General features: G+C 44.8%; 1 protein-coding gene across 8 annotated transcripts in view; it reads right to left on the bottom strand.

Moving 5' to 3' along the window:
* LOC143934346 (neurotrimin-like) overlaps positions 1–20,081 on the bottom strand; it is a 1,051,135-nt gene that overhangs the window by 113,041 nt on the left and 918,013 nt on the right. For all 8 annotated transcript variants that reach the window (XM_077457895.1, XM_077457899.1, XM_077457900.1 and 5 more), the window contains one exon: positions 4,392–4,517. In XM_077457895.1, coding sequence (XP_077314021.1) covers positions 4,392–4,517 — 126 coding nt within the window. The remainder of the gene's footprint in view (positions 1–4,391; positions 4,518–20,081) is intronic.

The raw sequence follows: 20,081 nt of genomic DNA, 5'->3' as shown, positions 1-20,081 counted from the left end.
CATGACAGTCAGCAATGTTGGCCTCCTTTTTCCCCTCATTATAAGTTAACCCCTTAATGACCAGAGGGATTTCTGCCTTTCTGAGAAAAGAGATTTTGGCTTGTTTGTAAAAAAAGGCTTTCCCTCCAGCAGCAGCAAAGTGCCCAACACAGCTCTCGGTCTACCTTCTTGGTTAGATTTAGACAACACAGGAATGTTTCAGCAATGCTCTTCTGTCAGTAAGTCACTGTCAAACTGGTCCCTTACTTTATAACGGCTTAAGGTACCCCCAGTAACCTAATTAGGGGGTGATCTTGGTTGTAGCTGAGCAAGTGTTGTCATTCCAAAGAGCTGCTTCCAGCAAGCCAACACTTTGGGGCAGATTTACTGTGCACTTTTCAAATTGCAGTTGCTCCAGAGCTTAGTAAATTAAGTAAATATTCACTTTGCAAAGAATACCCAATCACATACAAGAAAAAATATGCATTTTTGCTTGCACATGATTGGATGATGGAAGTCAGCAGAGCTTCTGCTCATTTACTAAGCTCTGACTCACCTGCACTGAAGAGTGCAACTGCACTTTTCAAAGTCTATTTGCTATTAATAAATCAACCCCTTTGGCTCTGTATTTAGCCTGTCTGTGGTCTAAACCAGGGCTTTTTCTTCTGAGAGAATAGGTGCATGAACTCCCCCTTTTTCTGCCCCTATACACCTCTAAGCACTGTTCCTTGTTTCCACCCTCTACCCACCTCCCTTTGCTGCCCATTTAAAGAACCAAGTATCATTTTGTGGTGGTAAGTCATTTGTATGAAATATGTTAATGATAACAAGAAAAGCAGTAAAATAGATCCCCTACAGCCAGTAACAATAAGGCCCTCACTAGCAACAATAGACCCCCCCCCCCAAAGAACAATGGACTGCCCTAAAACAACCCCCCCCCCCTCATACACCACAGCAACAATAAATCCCCCAGCAACAATAGACCCCCAGCAGCAACAACAGATCTCCCCACAGCCAGCATCAATAAGACTCTCCAGCAGCCAACAATACACTCCTTCAACAGTAGATCTCTCCCTGCAATAACTAACCCCCCAGCAATATAGGACCCACCCCAGCAACAATAAGCCCCCCACCAACAACAATAGACCCTCATGCAAAAATAGATCCCCTCCAGCGAGACTAGATCCCACAACAGCCAGCATCAATAGACCCTGCAGCACACCCCAACACCCCTTGCCATTACATACAGTCAGTGCTGGAGGTGCATTCCCCCACATTCCCAATGGGAAAAGGCCCTGGTCTAAACAAAGTGCACACAGGAATATGTTTGTTGTTCGTTTTTCTTTGTTCTGTGTACCTAATGAGCCAGGGTATGCCCAAATGGCTCGGTTTTGTAGCCTTTTCCACGTACAAATTCAATAAATCAGTAATACGAAAAAAAAACTGACCCCTTATTTTCACATGGCTATCATGGTCAGTAAAATGTAATTATAGTGAGTGTACAATGCTGGTCAACCCACCATATTATCTACACATAAGTGAACATAGCTTGTGTGCTCCCAGGTAGGAACAATTGGGTGCTGGGACAGTGAGAGGTCCTCATCAACAGGAACCCATTTACTTACCGCAGCCTCAAGGAAGACTTGTCAGGACAAAAATTTGGGAGCGGTTGTACTGAAAAGGGTCCTTCATCAACACTGAGTATGTTAGGGGTGTTAGCTATAATGATGGTAGCATACAGCATAAAATTTATCGTAAAAAATATAACAGTATTTATAAGATAGGGAGACAGAATTTATTTTTTTGGGAATATTTTGTATGTAGGGTTGGGATCACATTTCAAACCTCCTATTCAGGAGTCACACAGCGAATATGAAGGATTGGAGGTCTGTCTCCACCCACTAGATGGCTCAGACCACTTTGATGTTGTCCATGGAAGGTGTCGTGCTGCATTCAGAGCGCTGTGAAGAAAAGTGCAGACGTGAGACGGACAGAAGCATAAACAGCCGGGAGAAATGCCATGAATTTTTCATCCTCTTCAATGTATTATTGAGGATCTGCAGAGTCCCAAATTCTCAGCTATGAAACGTTCACACAGGCTGGAGGGGCTATGAGAGCCGAACTCCACTGTAATATGGAGGTGGAACATGGATCTACATTGCCTTTCTTATATAGAGGGAGTAGAGAGAGTCTTATGTGAAGCAGTGGTCTTCTAGTCACTGAGTAGCCACAAGTCCCAGCATGCTCTCTGATGTACAGACTGTGACATTATTGGTCAGTTATGATCAGCAAAGTGTTACGATACATGGAAAAAAGACAGATACCGAAAATAAATAGGAGATGTTATAGGACAGGGATATGCAATTAGCGTATCTCCAGCTGTTGCAGAACTACAAGTCCCATGAGGCATTGCAAGACTCTGACAGCCACAAGCATGACACCCAGAAGCAGAGGCATGATGGGACTTGTAGTTTTGCAACAGCTGGAGGTCCGCTAATTGCATATCCCTGCTATAGGAGGATATAAATCTACAAAATCATTCAGTGTCATGTCCAGCCCGCAGACATAGAAAGATGTCCTATTCTCAGTATATATAAGAACTCAGCAGGGTCAAGCTATACCGGGGACTTAGACACGGGAATTAGTGCAGAGATTAGCAGAATTTACACAGTGGGGTTTCTTCACAAAAAAACAGCTTCTTGTTATAAATACAGTCCGACCGACTGGCGGACGGCTAACATCGCCCAGAGCGGAAAACACAGAACATTCCTCTGCATAATACATAAACAATGAAAATACAGTTCCTTCTATTGAGTGAAGAAATAACGATGAATAGCGCAGTATGAACACCATGGATACAAGTGGCTGAGGTCCAGTCACACAGCAGTGGTATTTCTACCAGTCGGCTGGTTGTGGATGAAGATGGACGGCTGGATCCAGCACCTTAGCTGATGATAAAACAATTCCTCTCCGAGGAGTTCCGTTCTCCCACGTTCACCGCCCCGTGCTTTCCTGCAGTGGCAGGTGGTTTGCTCTGTAGTGCGTTCCACACAAATCGATCTTCCTGCAGTTTGTGTGTCACACAATATCTATCTTAGAGAATTGAATGAAGAAAAAGTGATCCCCCCCCCCCCAAACCCAGAAATAACAAAATAGTTTTTTCTTCATACGGGAAAAGCAAAAATGACAAGTGAAAGAATTACTTAAAATCCACATACATGAGCCTCCGCAGACCACGCTAAATCTGAATTTCAAGCATACACTTGTTGGCACATATGGAAACACATTTAACACCAAGGCTGAGTTAAACATTCTGCAGTAGTGACGCACTGGGGTTGATTTACTTAAGGCAAATTCACTTTGAAAGTGCAGTCGCTGTAGATCCGAGGGGAAAATTTGAAATAAGGGGAAGCTCTGCTAATTTTATCATCCAATCATGTGCAAGCTAAAATGCTGTTTTTTATTTTCCTTGCATGTCCCCCTCAGATCTACAGCGACTGCACTTCCAAGTGCACTTGCAGTGAGCTTGTAGTGCAAAGTGGATTTGTCTTTAGTAAATCAACCCCACTGGGGTTGATTTGCTAAAGACTTATAAACTGTGCACTTTGCAAAGTGCAATTGCATTCTGCAGTTGCAGCTGCTCCAGAGACTAGTAAATGAGGTAAGGAAAATAATAAAAACAAATAATAATTTTGGTTGCACATGATTGGATGATGGAAGTCAGCAGATCTTCTGTATTTATTAAAATAAAAGTATGTTTTTTTGTTTATTTTTTGAGAACCATACTTACCTAGGTGGCATCTCTGCACTAAGAACCAAACCACCAAATATTGCCGATGGCTCAGTTCTCACTTCTTCCTGAGCAGAGTGATGCTGACTGTCAGTCAGCATCTCTCCTGCTCTGATCCTTCACGCTCATTGGGGTGATGAGCTTTGGAGAGGCAGGGAGCGTCCGTCTCAGTGGCTCGCTGAGATTCTGAGACTGCCATCAGTCAAGGCGGCTGGCGGATCCAGACTTCAGAAGTTGGGATGATGTGCTGCCTTGACTGATAGAAGTGACGTCAGCGGAAAGCACCCTTCAGATTGCTTTCTGCTGAAAACAGGTCACAGGAGGGCATAACGAATTGCTTTGCTGTGACCCATAGGAGAAGTCTCTCCTTTAAGCTCTGGAGCAACCGCACTTTGAAAATTGCAGTGTCTATTTGCCTTTAGTAAATCAGTCCCGCTTTTTCAGCTTTTCCTGGTGACGTGACATCAACCAGGCCCAGAAGTATTGGGAAACAAACCCGGGAGGGGGTTATTCATAAGTACAGCATTATAGACGGAGCGACTGAATTCTGAGCACTAGTGCACCAAGTACACTTTCAAAACCATCATGTACATAGCAGTGCGGGTAACCAGCGGTCACTTACCTTTAGGAGACAGATATCTCCAGGTCACTACTGGCTCTGGCCTTCCGGTGGCAATACAACTCAGGCTGACGTTATTTCCTTCATTGACGGCTATGTTGGAAGAGATTTCCACTATCCGAGGGGGAACTGAAAGACACAATTAGGGATAACATTGTGAGCCAACAGGGATCAGAATGGATGGGTCACAACTGTCCAAATGCCACCAATAATCCATTATACAACCATCAATATATCATTATCAGTCAATCACCCTCACAGCATAACTGCTGAAATACAAAGACACATCTAAAATATGGAGTTTCACCAATGCTAAAAAATACAAGTACCAGTATGTCTTCTCATGTGTTCATTTACAGCCAATCCACTGAAAGCTGGTAAAGAAATATCGTGGATAGAGTGATACGTTCACTTGAAGCTTTATTTTCTGCAACACACAATATAATATGTATATATAGAGGGTGGGATGCCAAAAACTTGGGTGGCTCTGCATACAGTGACAGGTCCCCTATAAAAGACATGGTGGAGGATGAGCGGCCCCTTGATAGACATGATCTATCCTGATTACCCATCACGTGCGGATTGAATAATATGTCCTATTTTCATTGTAGAATAACTAGAAATTCCTACAGGTGGGAGCGCAGAGCATCGTGATTCGTCTACAAATGGACTCTTTATCCATCTCTGTCTAATGCACAGAGCAAATAATAATTCACATTCACCATCACGGATGAGAACAATACACAGCAGAGAGCCGGCAAACAAAAGGCATAATGAATGGTAGGATGAGGGACAGAGAGGTGGGGAACGGAGACAGAGGTAAGAGGGTTGATGCAGAGGATGGAACTGAAAAAACAAAGAAGGAATGGGGAGAGGATAATGAGGAAGCAGGGGTATACTGACGATGGAGAGGGGAGAATGAAGATAGGGGAACAGGGGTGGGGAGGCAGGATGGAGAAAAGGGAGAATGGGAAGCGGAGGGAGTGGGAACAGAGAAGGGGGAATGGAAATGGAGGGGGAAGAGTGGAGATGGTAAGGGGGGATTGGAAATGCAAAGGGAGAAATGGCGGCGGAGAAGGAGGGAGCGATGATTCCAGCAAAGACAGAGAGTGCTGAACTAAAAAAAGAAAAAGAAACCATAGTCCAACAGCTTTAGGCCTCATGCACACTGGATATTATAAAAACGCCAGTAGCTTTAGCTGTAGAATTTGTTTAGCAAAACTATATTCCCACAAAATCGTATTGCTCAAAAACGCAGAATAGCTGGGTTTCCAGCTTTTTTTGCGCTTTTTAGAGTTAGTGTTTTTGCAGCTGAAAAACTCCTCTTCAAACCCACTAGTTCTGGAGTTTTTTTTCCAGCCAGAAAACACCCCTGCCAAAAAATGCTGATAAAAGCCTATGTGTGCATGGGCACATAGCAGAATAAAAAAAAAACCTGAAGCCACAAACAGCAGCTGTAAAAACATCCAATGTGCATGAGACCTAAAGAGAAAAGTTACACTCCAATACAGAAAAGCATTGCTCGAGGTCTGGTGTAGTACAAACTCTCACCACTCACAGGGTGTGGCATATGTGCTTAAAGTTAGGTGATATACATACATATATATATATTAGGTAGCTAATAAATGTAGTGGGTGCCCCACGGGCCCGCATCTTCCTCCGGCTGCCGCTGGGGTAGATTCATACAGGCTTTCTAAAGAGTGAGAGTCTGTCATCTCCTGCAGGGGATTTCTCTCCTCTTCCTCTCCTCTTCATACAGTCAGTGTATGCAAGCGGCGCTTGCACAAGCAGCCTACTCTGCTCCCTCCCCTGTATTCCTAATGGCAGGAAGAGGAGAGCCAATAAACAGTCATCTGAACTGCAAAGGATAGTGGGACACGTGGTTTCCTGTGGGGACAGGAATACACAGCCCTGCTTACTCTTGGAGAGGAAAACAGTAAGGGTCCCACCTTGTCTGCCTGAGGGGAGACAGAGGTCACGAGGCAAGGAGAAGACCGTACCTAGGGAGAGGGGTTGCCTCTGGGGTCGGCGTACCGTCCTTCCAGGCATCCATGGCCAGTTGGGGTACATCTTGTCTGAGAGGGGATCTCCAGTGCATCTCCAGAGGCACCTGTACCAATGGCGTGAAGTGTTTCAGAGGTAAGGTAGCAGTCGGGTTACCTGAAGAGCCTGCCTTGTTTCAGGACATCTCGCTTGGCCTTGACTGCAGGATTGGTGAGTGGACACTTGCCAATTTGCAGGACACAAGCATACTGCTTGCAGACAACGTTGTTCACTTTGCCCATACTTGACAGAAATTGGGTCACAGTTACTCCCTATTGAGCAGTTTCAGTGTCTTCCTTGTTACCCGGATACTGCCAGTATACTGCAATTGTATTCTACCAAGCAGGATACCTAAGTGCACCAACAAAAAGTGGCTTACGGAGATGCGCACAAACCCAGAGGTTAGTATATGTGATGCGTGAGCGAGGGTAGTCTGTCTTAAGAGTTAGCCAATTGACCTCTGGACTAGGTGCAATGTTTATAGTTTGTGGGCCCGTGGTGTCAGGGCACAGAAGAGAGAAGTCTGACATAAGCGAGGGCCACTCCTCTGCTCTCCTCCTACCTGGACTCAAAGGCAATGAATAGGTGACCAATCCGGTATAAAGTTTGCCATTTGTGATTTGTTGTTATTACAGCGTTTGCCTCTGCTCTTGGAGTTATTCGCCGTTGAGGGATCCCCTGAAAGCAGCCTGACCGTAATATTGAGTTATATTGCTCTTGATCCTCAGTCATTACTCTTTAGTTAATTTACTTGAAATATACTTCTACTGTCTGTTACTATTTTACAGAAACATCACAGTAAAGACAATGGGGGGAATTTACTAAAACTGGTGCACTAAGAATTTAGTACAGCTGCGAATGGTAGCCAATCAGCTAACAACTTCAGCTTGTTCAATTAAGCTTTGGCAATAAAACCTGGAAGCTGATTGGTTTCTTTGCAGAGCTGCACCAGATTTTACACGCTGCAGTTTTAGTAAATAACCCCTACAGTCTGCGGTTTATCATAGCGTGTATCTGTCATTGGTGCTGTTACACTAACATTCCTACTAGGTGTGCCAGAAGGCCTGGGACTGTTCTTGGGGTTGAGAGGCAGAGTAAAGAACTGTATATACTCAAGCGGCTCCTTCGGGTTGGTGCTACATAAGAAACAAACATGGGAACAGTCTCCTCTAACATGGCAGGACTCTTCTGTAATGTGGTGGCAGCCTCATTCAGCCTCCTGTAATGGAACAGCAATAACTAGCAGTGTTTTCTAACATGGAAACAGTCTCTAGCAGTCTTCTTTAACATTGCAGCTCTCTGTTTTCATATGACAATCTCTGGCAGTCTCCGGGTAGGCTTGGTTCACACCGGTGAAGCTGCAGGTCACAGCAGGGGGTGCGGTGTGTGTCTGTTCACTGATTCAGGTGCAAATCAGGTCCGCATTTTGTGCCCCGATTTGCACCTAACACTGAGCCAAAGACGCACAGGACCCTTTTCCAATGTGGACTGCAGCCACCGAGGGGATGTGTGAACCGGCTCCTTTGAGAGTCGGTCACACTCTCCTGCCATGCGAATTGGATGCTGAGGAAACCTGCATCCAATTCGCATCAGTGTTAACCCAGCCTTACATAGAAGCAGGCTCTGGTAGCTGCCTGTTACACAACAGCAGTCTCCTATTACCCAGCAGTCTCTGAAAGTCTCCTGTTACATGGCAGACTGCTGCAGCAGTCTACTCTTACATGGAAGCAGTCTCTTGTTACATAGCAGCAGTCCCTAACAATTTCCGGTAACCATAGGTGTGCACAGTCTATTGTATTAGGGCGTACACCCTAAAGCTCGAACACATGGTACCAATCACGGTGTTCATTCAGAAAGGTCAATGACATTACCACGTCGCCCACTCATCCTAAAACATCATCTGTGTGTGACCACAGCAGCAGCCGGCGGGAGAGGAGGGCAGCCGGCAGGAGAGGAGGGAAGCGCTGCGGAAGGGGGCCCCAAGCCGCATAGGGTGATTAGGATGTGCCTGTGCGCACGCCTGTGCCGGTAACATAGAAAGCTATTTCTGCCCTTCATAAACCAGACAGAAATAAATACCAAATTACAGATAACACAAGGGGAATGTTTCCTTCTTCCGGCACCAATAATTGCCCAATTCTATGTAGAGGAGAAGAGGTCTCACACACGCTGTACTTTCTTTTATCATTTCATTTGGTGTTTTTCACCATCTGCCAATATCCGAGAGAGTCAGAAGCTGGTATTTGGTTTATTTTTATTTTTCCTGACACCCATTGTGGTTTCATGGTATGATGATTAGTATGGCTTGTGAGCTGAAGCTCTGTCAGCACTCAATACATCCTTCATATTTATACTGCAATTAATGGTAACTTACCATCCTGGTACAGTAATTGTTCTGTTTTCCCGGTTTTTGTTTTAATGTTAGTGCACTGCAATTAGTTACATGAGCTTATGATTAGTATTTCGCTAGTGACAGTCACACCGCAGCGCTTGTCAGTTATGCCAACGCAGAATCCCCCTATTGTACGAACACAACACACTAATTTTCTAATGATGCGACAACATTTGTAGCCACGTGGAATAAAGCAAAATCACTGCAATAATGCAGCAACTAGGAAAGGTTAGTCATTCAATAGACTGTAAATGACAGCAAACACAGATTTTATTAATGTGTTGGCGACGTCATTCCTTGTCTGCAGCTGATTATACAAGGTGGCAATTCAAAGCGTTCCGCTCTTTCCATTAGCAGGAATACAATGTAGCAAGTACAAGTGTGATTCATTCACACAAAATCCCATGTTATAAATCCCCCAGCTGTTTACTCAACCACCAGCGGGGAGAAATCAACACACGATCACAACATTTCTAAGTTGTCTGGCTGATCGCAGGATATAATTGCCTGCACACCATGTGTGCTGCACCACCCTCTATACTGAAGGGGCGCTAAACCTGGATTATAACCAAATTTATATAAAAGATTTCCAGACATATTTCAAAAATGTTGTTGTGGGCGGGGCATACACGTCCTGCAAGTAAGGTTACCTTTCCCGTGTGCGCTCAGCAATGCCTGGGACCAGGCAAGGCCGCGTTCATGTAAATATCAAATATTATGGCGGTTCCCCAGCTTATGTCGCGTACACACGACTGGACTTTTCGACGGACTGAATCCGACAGACAATTCGATCGTGTGTGGGCTCCAGCAGACTTTTTCTTCTCAAAAGTCCGGCGGACCTAGAAATAAAACTTGCTTCAAATCTGTCCGCTGGACTCGAGTCCGGTCGAAAAATCCAGGGCCGTCTTTAATATTGACTGGACCCTGGGCAAACATTTTCTTGCCCCCCCCCCCCCCCCCTGCAATTTCGCTCTCCACCTGCTCTGAGACATACAATAAATAGCAGCTATAATCAGTTTACTGTATCAGATCAGGCAGCGATTGTGATTGGTTGCCAGAGGTTACAGCATATCATTTCCTCTTACTAACTGGTTTCTAGAGGTTACAGCACACATTACAGCTGACTGATTAGTTGCTAAAGGTTACAGCATATGATTTCTGCTTGTTGATTGGTTGCTAGAGATTACTGTACAGTAATACTGTTCACTTATTGGTTGCTATAGGTTACAGCACATCCTCTCCTCACTGCAGGGGGGCATGAAATACATATGAATGCCACCTTTATTTACATATCAATGTTGCCGGTCTCATCTATTTACATATGAATGCAACTGCTATTTACATATGAATGGCAGTTGTTTACATGTAAACACATGGTCTGCAGGTGAGTCATCTGTACACAACAATAGGGCAGAGCTGGGCAGCATTAGTAGAAGCACTTCACACTGAGATATAGCACAGGACTAAAACTCAAGGGATAAGGGAATTCAAACTGGGATAGTTGGCAAGTATGAGGCAGCTGCTTTGGGCCCCACAACCATGACAGGGCCCAGGGCAGCTGCCCCTTTTGCCCTGCCTTAAAGACGGCCCTGGAAAAATCTGTTTGTCTGTGTGCTAGTCCGATGGACTAAAACCGACGCTAGGGCAGCTATTGGCTACTGGCTATGAACTTCCTTATGCTACGTCATCACGTTCGAATGCGTCAGACTTTTGGAGTGATCGTGTGTGGCCAAGTCCGTCCATTTGAAAGTCCGGCAGACCTCAGCTACAAAGTCCGTCGGATTGTCCGCAGGACCAAGTCCGTCAAAAAGTCTGGTTGTGTGTACGCGGCATTTGAGATGAGCTGCAATAGGGCGCTGCGTTACTTCAGCTGAAAATTACTTCAACTGAAATGGAACACTGTACCCAAATAAAATCTATGTCACTTTTCCCCACAAATAGAGCTTTCTTTTGATGGTATTTACCACTGTATTTTTATTTTTTTTGCGCTATAAACCAAAAATACCCAACAATTAAAAAAAAAAACTAAAAAAAAAACCTTTATTTTTTTTTACTTTCTGCTATAAAACATCCAATAAAAAAATGCAAAAAAAAAAAAAAAAATCTTCATAAAATTAACCACTTCAATAAAGGGCATTTTCACTCCCTTCCTGCCCAGGCCAATTTTCAGCTTTCAGCGCTGTCACACTTTTAATGAAAATTGCGCGGTCATGGGACATTGTACCCAAATTACATTTTGACCGTTTTTTCCCCCCACAAATAGAGCTTTCTTTTGGTGGCATTTGATCACCTCTGTGTTTTTTATATTTTGGGCTATGAACAAGGAAAGAGCGACAATTTTGAAAAAAAAAAAACACAATATTTATTACTTTTTGCTATAATAAATATCTATTTAAAAAAAAAAATTCTCAGTTTAGGCCGATATGTATTCTTCTACATATTTTTGGTAAAAAAAAAAATCCCAATAAGCGTATATTGATTGGTTTGCCCAAAAGTTATAGCGTCTACACAATAATAGGGGGTAGATTTGTCATTTTTATTATTAATTTTCATTTATTTTTTACTACTAATGGTGGCGATCTTTGATTTTTATCATGACTGTAACATTGCGGTAGACAGATCGGACACTTTTGACACTATTTTGGGACCACTAACATTTATAAAGCAATCGGCGCTGTAAAAAAATGCACTGATTACTGTATAAATGCCACTGGCAGGGAAGGGGTTAACACTACGGGGCGCTGCAGGGGTTAAATGTGTGTCCTAGGGAGTGATTCTAACTGTGGGGGGAGGGGACTGATGTGGGGAGGAGACCGATCGGTGTTCCTCTGTACAAGGAACATCCGATCAGTTCTCCTCTCCCCTGACAGGACATGGATCTGTGTGTCTACACACACAGATCTACCTCCCTGCTCTGTGATGAGCAATCGAGGGTGCCCGGCGGACATCAAAAAAGTAAAGGACATCATGACGCCCACCCGGAAGGAGGAAGGGCTAATGCCGCCATCATTTTACTATACAGCGGTAGGGAACTGGTTAAAATGGATGTAAACCCTCTCCTATACCGAGTGAAGTGCCTCATATGATACACAGAGATGAAAAAAATCTCCCTCTATAAATTTTTATTTGTATATCTGCGGTCTTCCAATTTATATATTGTTTAGAAAGTGCACATTGTGTTAAGATTGTTTGCTTCCTGTTTCAGCTGTGGGAGTGGAGTCTTGGCATACACTGTGTGACAGCTGATTGGAGGAAAGGCACACGCCCCAATCCATATAGGCAGAGGAAGGAAAGAATGTGCAGAGCTGTGCTGTGAATAGACAAGCTGTCTGTTAATCTATTTATAGCACCCTTCCCAACACAAATCTCTGGCTGCTTTTATCTCCTGTGATGGAAAACTTGTCAGACGTTATCATGTTAATAACAGAGGAACACAGCAGGAGAAAAGACACAAGACTTAGGGCTTTGGAGCTAGACTAGTAAACACTGCAGATATATGTGCCCAGGTCAAATTGAATGAATCGTGTTTACATTCACTTTAAGTCAATATGTATTCTGCAACATGTTTTTGGTAAAAAAATAAAAAAAATCCCAATAAGCATATATTGATTGGTTTGCACAAAAGTTATAGCATCTACAAATCGAGTGATATATACTGGAATTTTTTTTTATACTAGTAATGGGTAGCAATCAGCGACTCATAGCGGGACTGTGATATTGTGGTGAACAATCGGACACTAAATGACACTTTGTGGGAACCAGTGACACTAATACAGTGATCAGAACTAAAAATATACACTATCGATGTACTAATGACAATGGCTGGGAAGGGGTTAAACATCTAGGACGGGGTTAACTGTGTGCCTAGCCAGTGTTGGTGTGTAAACAGTGTGCTGCTTTTACTAAGAGCCGTGATGGATTTATTCCCAGCTTTTCAGAGGTCCAAAATCCATCACTTTCCCCCTGTCAGAATGGAGATCTGCCTTGTTTACAGAGCTCTGTTCTGTGTCTCTGGTCAACGATCGTTGGGTGCTGGTGAACATCCATTGCCTGGCACCCGCAGATCGGCTTCTGCTGTGAGTGATCACAGCAAAAGCAGCACGCCCCTAGGCGAAAGTGCAGAATCACATATACAGTATATACACTCGATTCTGCACAGAATGGTTATCCTGTAGCAGTATATCTGCTATGGGGAGGTTCTTAAGTGGATAAGCGCTGTCCCATGTTACGACACATCTTACATGTTTGCGTTTAGGAGGGACACCGCTGAGCCTACAGGTATGTTCACTCCACCAGTCCAGGGTGAAACTTTACTCCCAGTGACAAAATAGGGTCCCACCAAGCACTAGTGCATGGACCTCATGTATTCTCTCGCTTAACTCCTTCACCATGCAGCCAGGCACACAAGGCGTGTTCGGTCCCAATTACTTTGTTTTGGCATTAAAGTCATTTTTGCCACTTTTCCAGTGACAAAAGTCATTAAGAAGATTTAGTTGATAATTCTGATTTTTACTTGACAATTAGTTGTTAATCTGTCTTTAAAAAACAGCACTCATATTTTCATGTATCCTCACACTTCGGGTCAGTTCATGCTAAAACGCGTTCCGGAAAGGCACGTTCCTTGATTGTTTCCTGCACCGCATGTGAATGCGCACTGTCCTTGCAAGACATGCGAGGTTCCATTAATTGTTAATAGTACCCCAAATGCCTTGTTTGCAGCCACCAAATCGCATGCTACTGCAGTACCATGCGGTATGCTGTGACACAATATGAAAAAGTAGCAATTGCACTACTTTATCCACATTCTGGTATGTTTGACAGCCCTTTGAAATGAATGGGCTGTGAAAACCAGAAAGCGCCGGACCACACAGGAATGCACACATTTTGATGTGAACTGGCCCATAATCAGCAATATTCCTTAAAGTGGTATTAACCCCAAAAGCAAACACATACTGTATTATAGGGCAGCTCATCAATTCTTAGATGTGGCGTCTGCATTTGTTTTATTGTTCAGGCTTCCTTTCCTGTATTGTCCTGTATTGTCATGTGATGATCTAGTCATTAAATTTTCAACAGAACACACAGTTCTGCAGATTTAGCAGCTAGAGGATTGAGACAACCCATTTACCAGTGACAGGGGTGCTTACAATGATCAGCTTTTATTATATTTACATAAAAACCTTATCCCAAGAGAAAAAAACAAAAAACTGTTTGCTGTAACTGCGTATATAGTGTGAGCTGGAATTCGGCTTTAATTTGTTAGCATATCTCAATCTGCTGGTACATCTAACACTCCCCCCCCCCCCCCCCCAAGACTGACAATGCTGGTGTCCAAAGATGCCTCCTGTTCTCACTCATCCAGAGTGGGGGCACTCTAATACAGGAGGTGTGTTACTGGCCAGATCCCCAGGTGAAAACAGAGGGGGAAAAGCCTAAATAACGAATGCAGCCACCACATCTAATGATTGGTAAGCTGAAATATATTACTGTAGCGATTCCCCCGAAGGAGCTGATTTTATTTGTTCAGTCCGTTACTCTGCCTCTCAACCCTAATAACAGCCTCAGCCCCCTCTGGCACACTTGGCAATAGTGTAAGTGCAATGACCAATGAGAAACACTCACGTTATGATAAAACACAGAAATTGTCCTTACTACAATATTTCTGTGGTAGAATAACAGACAGTAACAGTATATAACCAACAATCAACTAGAGAGCAATAACTGAGATTTAAGAGCAATATAGCTCTCAATCCTATATTCTAGCTGCTTTCAGGGGATTCCAAACCTGAGAATGTCCCCAAGAGCAGAGGCACAATTAAATGGCAAATAAAGTACAATATGACACTTTAACCGCTTCCCGACCGCCTCACGCAGATATACTGTGGCAGAAGGGCACGTACAGCCAGAATCATGTACCTGTACCTTGCCCTTTAAAAGGGGGCTTGCGGGTCTGTGCGCCCGCCGGGAGCTCCGTGAGGGTGATCGCAGGTCCCGCGATCACAATAAAAAAAATGCCGTAAAACTATCCCCTATTTTGTAGACACTATAACTTTTGTGCAACACAATCAATAAATGCTTATTGCGTTTTTTTACCAAAAATATGTAGAAGAATACGTATTGGCCTAAACTGAGGATTTTTTTTTTTTATAAATATATATATTTTTGGGGATATTTATTATAGAAAAAAAAAATTTCTTTTCAAAATAGTTGCTATTTTTTTGTTTATAGCACAAAAAAATAAATTCAGAGGTGATCAAATACCACCAAAAGAAAGCTCTATTTGTGGGGAAAAAAAGGAGTCAATTTTGTTTGGGAGCCACGTCGCACGACAGCACAATTGTCAATTAAAACGACGCAGTGCCGAATCCCAAAAAGTGCTCTGGTCTTTGGCCAACCAAATGGTCCGGGGCTTAAGTGGTTACATCGGATTGGTTACCTTTATCAGGTTGGCTCTATGATTCCAGGCAGGAGGAGAGCAGAGGAATGACTTCCTTTGTGTCAGGTCTCTCTCTCCTGTGACCTGACACCACAAGCCCAACTTTAAACACTTTATTCAAGTCAACAGGTAATGGCTTAACTTCCTAGATAAGCTGTCCCACACACCCAATGCATATACAGAGCCCACATGGCACTAGTAGCTTCAGTCCTTTTGAAGAAAAGATAAGATGTGGTGTCTTCAGCTAGCCACATTTGTTGGTGCACTTAAACTCCTGAATAGCAGGGCCAAACAACACAACTGGCCCAGATTATCAAGTGAGGCAGGCAGGATCTTTCTCAGCAAGGTAAAAGGACAATGATGTCTGTATACAGTGTCCCCAGAAATGGATGGCCTTATCCTTCATCCCTGTGGCACTACAAGTGTTAGCAAGATGACTACCAGCAACCTTCTGTGGTGCAGTGTCCCTGTTTACTGCAAATGGGCAAAAGCATACTCACCCAGATCCTGTGGGGTCAAAGCCCAAGCCAACATCCTGGAACAGGCAGGCTCTCCTGTTGACCAAACTGTTCACCTCACACTGGAACGCTTCACCGTCTGGGCAGGTACCCCTGAATGTGCACCAGGGATTCCTGTCTCTCAGGCTGGATGTCCTGACTCGCGTGGGGAGATCATCTGAGAGACAGCATCAGCGGACAGATCCCCTGCTGAACAAACCAGTTCAGCGGAGTCTGGCTCGCGTGAAAGGGGCCTAAAAAGTGTTACCTGGAGAGTTAGCTTTAAATTGTTAGTCAAGTCCATCTAAATGTGCATCTAACACTACCCTTCCCCCAGACTGACAATGCTGCTGTCCAAAGGTGTCTCCATTGCTCATCCATCCAGAGTGGACACACCCTTGCCTCAATTCACTAAATATTGCATGCAATATTTGGATCACATGGCTCATTTTATCCAAATATCACATGAAATATTAAAGAAGTAAATTCACTATCAGTTTAGGCAGAGCTAATCAATCACACGCCCACAGCACTGGGACCGCACTGTCACCAATAGCTCCCAGTCACTTAGCAACAACTGGGAGCTGGTAGGACAGGCTCTTAATCATGTGATGACTTTAAGAGCCAATCACAATTATCACATGATCTAAAAGCCAAGAAAATGCTTCCAGCATCCACTTTAAGACCCAGGGTGAGGGGGCAGACGAAAAAGGGGTAAAGCATTTTGAACACATTTGTGGGCACGTCCTTGATAAAACACTTATTTGACTTCTCCAACATGTGGGCGATTCTTCTGGATTCTATTTTTCATTATCAGTGGGAATATTATGCAACCTATTCATTATCGTATATCGTATTCTGGAATCTTGTATGTTTGAATATTCTAGAGGAATCTTTTTTCTGCTTCTACTTTTGAAAAAGTTGAGCATTCATTTCAGTTAGACTTAATAAGATCTTATACATCTTTAAACAAAGTTGGAAATATGATAATCACAAAGGAGGACTTCCATTAAAGACATACTAGACAGTGTAGCCTTGGTGCTACTCTTTATTTTCTCCATATCTAGAAAACTTTGGAATATATATTCTAGTGTAGCTGGCTCAGAGTCATTTGCTATACTACCTGTTATGTTCATGTACAGAAGAACTGTTATTTTGCAGAGCAGATATGTTCACCTGTGTTATGGCAGAATTGTTCATCACGTCACACAGAATCAGGGCCGCTGATATGTCAGTACAACTGGCCCTGCTGTACCGGGCCTGACCAGCAGGGGGGCTCGGGCAACCTGAACTGCAAAATTTTATGTATAAAAAAAAAAAGTTCCTCCTCCACCGATCAGTGACCTACAACCCCCCTCCAGCACCCCCCTCTGCAACTGAAGAGGAGACAGCGCCCTGCCTCGGATTCACAGCCCACACAGAGAGAGCCCGAGGCACTGGCAGTGGGCGGCAGAGTGAAGCCGCCTCCCCCTCCTCCATGCACAGCACTGTGTAGACATAAAGGAGGAGGGAGAGGCGGCTTCACTCTGCTTGGCTGTGAGTGACAGCCGCTGCCGAGACTGATCAGAACGGCGCAATGTGAGTCACGCGACCACAGAGAGAAGGGGATTATTGCGCCGGGTCCCGGATCACTGAGCCGACAGGTGTCACTCCACTCGGGTGCTGCTCGCACCTCCCCCCTGCAATGCCGCTGCCTTGGGATCGAGGTACATTATGGGTCCTTAGGGGAGTCTGTGCACTGTAGGGGGGTTTTTTATTGTGGGGGTCTGTGCACTGTAGGGGGAGGGGTCTGTACCGTAGGGGAAGATTCGGCACTGTGGGGGGGGGGGGTCTGCACTGTAGGGGAGTCTGTACTGTAGGGGAGTCTGTACTATAGGGGGGTCTGCTCTGTAGGGTGAAGGGATCTGTACTGTAGGAGGGTTTACACTGTAGGGGAGGATTCTGTACTGTAGGGGGGTCTACACTGTAGATGGGGGTCTGTATGGTAGGGAGGGGGGTCTGCACTGTAGGGGGTCTGTGTAACATGCAGGAGGTCCAGAGCTGTGAGGGGCTGTGTAATGTAAAGGGGTGCAGAGGTGCAGGGTGCTGTGTAATGTAAAGGGATCCAGAGGTACAAGGGCTGTGTAATGTAAAGGGGTCCAGAGGTTCAGGGTGCTGTGTAATGTAAAGGGGTCCAGAGGTACAAGGGCTGTGTAATGTAAAGGGGTCAGGAGGTTCAGGGTGCTGAGTTATGTAAAGAGGTCCAGAGGTACAAGAGCTGTGTAATGTAAAGGGGTCCAGAGGTGCAGGCTTCTGTGTGATGTAAAGAGGTCCAGAGGTACAAGAGCTGTGTAATGTAAAGGGGTCCAGAGGTGCAGGCTGCTGTGTAATGTAAAGGGGTCAAGAGGTGCAGGATTCTGTGTAATGTAAAGAGGTCCTTAGGCGCAAGGTCCTGTGTAATGTAAAGGGGTCCATAGGTGCAGGGTGCTGTGTAATGTAAAGAGGTCCTTAGGTGCAAGGTCCTGTGTAATGTAAAGGGGTCCAGAGGTGCAGGGTGCTGTGTAATGTAAAGAGGTCCTTAGGCACAAGGTCCTGTGTAATGTAAAGGGGTCCAGAGGTGCAGGGTGCTGTGTAATGTAAAGAGGTCCTTAGGCGCAAGGTCCTGTGTAATGTAAAAGGGTCCAGAGGTGCAGGGCGCTGTGTAATGTAAAGGGGTCCAGAGGTGCAGGGTGCTGTGTAATTTAAAGGGGTCCAGAGGTGCAGTTGTGGAGAGGGGGGTACACAGTAGTGACAAAAAGATATTGAAGGATGCAGAGGTATGCAGGGGACACAGTGGGTGTTTTTACATTTTATGGTGGGGGGTGCCAGATATAGGATCCGCCCCGGGTGTCAAATGCTCTAGGTATGCCCCTGCCCCCCCCCCTTTTCGGTAAAGTTTTTTTTATGTGCTATGCGCTCATTGCGCTGTGTTCATTTCAGTATGCGGCTGCAGGGGAGGGACTCTTTCCTGTATTTCGGACGTGGAAGAATACGTCTTCTGCACCCGCTCCGCACACCGCACAAGTCCCGGCCAGCATATAATGTTATGGTGTTGCGGAGTGATATTCACAATCCTCTCTCTCTCTCCGCGTGACAAGAACTTAGTAGCAGAGTGAGAGGCGACTCAGGCGAGCAGAGAGAGCAGGGGCCGGGCGAATCGATCGAGTCGAGATCTAGTGGACAATTACAGGTGACAAGGTGAGGTGTATGCTTGCTTGGGGGGGGGGGGGTGTTGAAGTTCAACATCTGCAAATGCAATACATAATACTCTGCAATACATACCCTGCCAATACTCACCCTGCCAATATTCTGCAATACTTACCCCGCCAATACTCTGCAATACTTACCCCGCCAATACTCTGCAATACTTACCCCGCCAATACTCTGCAATACTTACCCCGCCAATACTCTGCAATACTTACCCCGCCAATACTCTGCAATACTTACCCCGCCAATACTCTGCAATACTTACCCCGCCAATACTCTGCAATACTTACCCCGCCAATACTCTGCAATACATACCCCGCCAATACTCTGCAATACATACCCCGCCAATACTCTGCAATACTTACCCTGCCAATACTCTGCAATACTTACCCTGCCAGGGTAAATGTAATATTTCTTTCTTTTCTTTTTTTTTTTTACCCAGAAATACCATTTCCTATCTTTCTCCAGCTGCTTTTTCTGTCTGTTGCCTAAAATAACCAGTACACCACCCGAACAAGACACTCTCCAACATTTAAGGTAGGGACCGTTGTCCAGGTGAGTAAAAAAAAAAAAAGAGCACTTATACTGGTACGTTTATGTCTTTCAGCCTTGTACGCCAGAAAAAGTCCAAGCGGATAACAAGGCGACATAACCAAACCTATGAAGGCCCCAACCAGATCAGGATACCATGCAAGCGCCGAGGGTTCATAAGTGAAAAGACATAGTTCTTCACATTCACCAACTCTCAAATCCCTAAATGCCGAGCATGCGGGGTCATCCCATTACCAGTCAATTGGTCTGCAAAAGCTGTCTTAGTCTATGCAGCAGACAGAGAGTCAGAGGGTTAACAGGTAGGATCTCCTACTCAAAAGAGGGGCAGGGCATGCATAGCAGGACAGGCAACAGCAGTTGCATTGCAGCAATTAGCTCAATCTCCTCCAGAGAAGTTAACTCTTCCTAGTCCACCCTTGAGAGAATCCTCTAACCCAGGGATATGCAATTAGTGGACCTCCGGCTGTTGCAAAACTACAAATCCCATCATGCCTCTGGGTGTCATGCTTGTGGCTCTCAGTGTCTTGCTATGCCTCATGGGAATTGAA

The sequence above is a fragment of the Lithobates pipiens genome, unplaced genomic scaffold (genome assembly GCF_037356315.1).
Source record: "Lithobates pipiens isolate NorthernLeopardFrog02 unplaced genomic scaffold, aLitPip1_a1.2 Scaffold_27, whole genome shotgun sequence".
NCBI lineage: Eukaryota > Metazoa > Chordata > Amphibia > Anura > Ranidae > Lithobates > Lithobates pipiens.
Note: the sequence above shows the minus strand (reverse complement) of the source record. Positions and strands in the feature narration are given on the sequence as shown.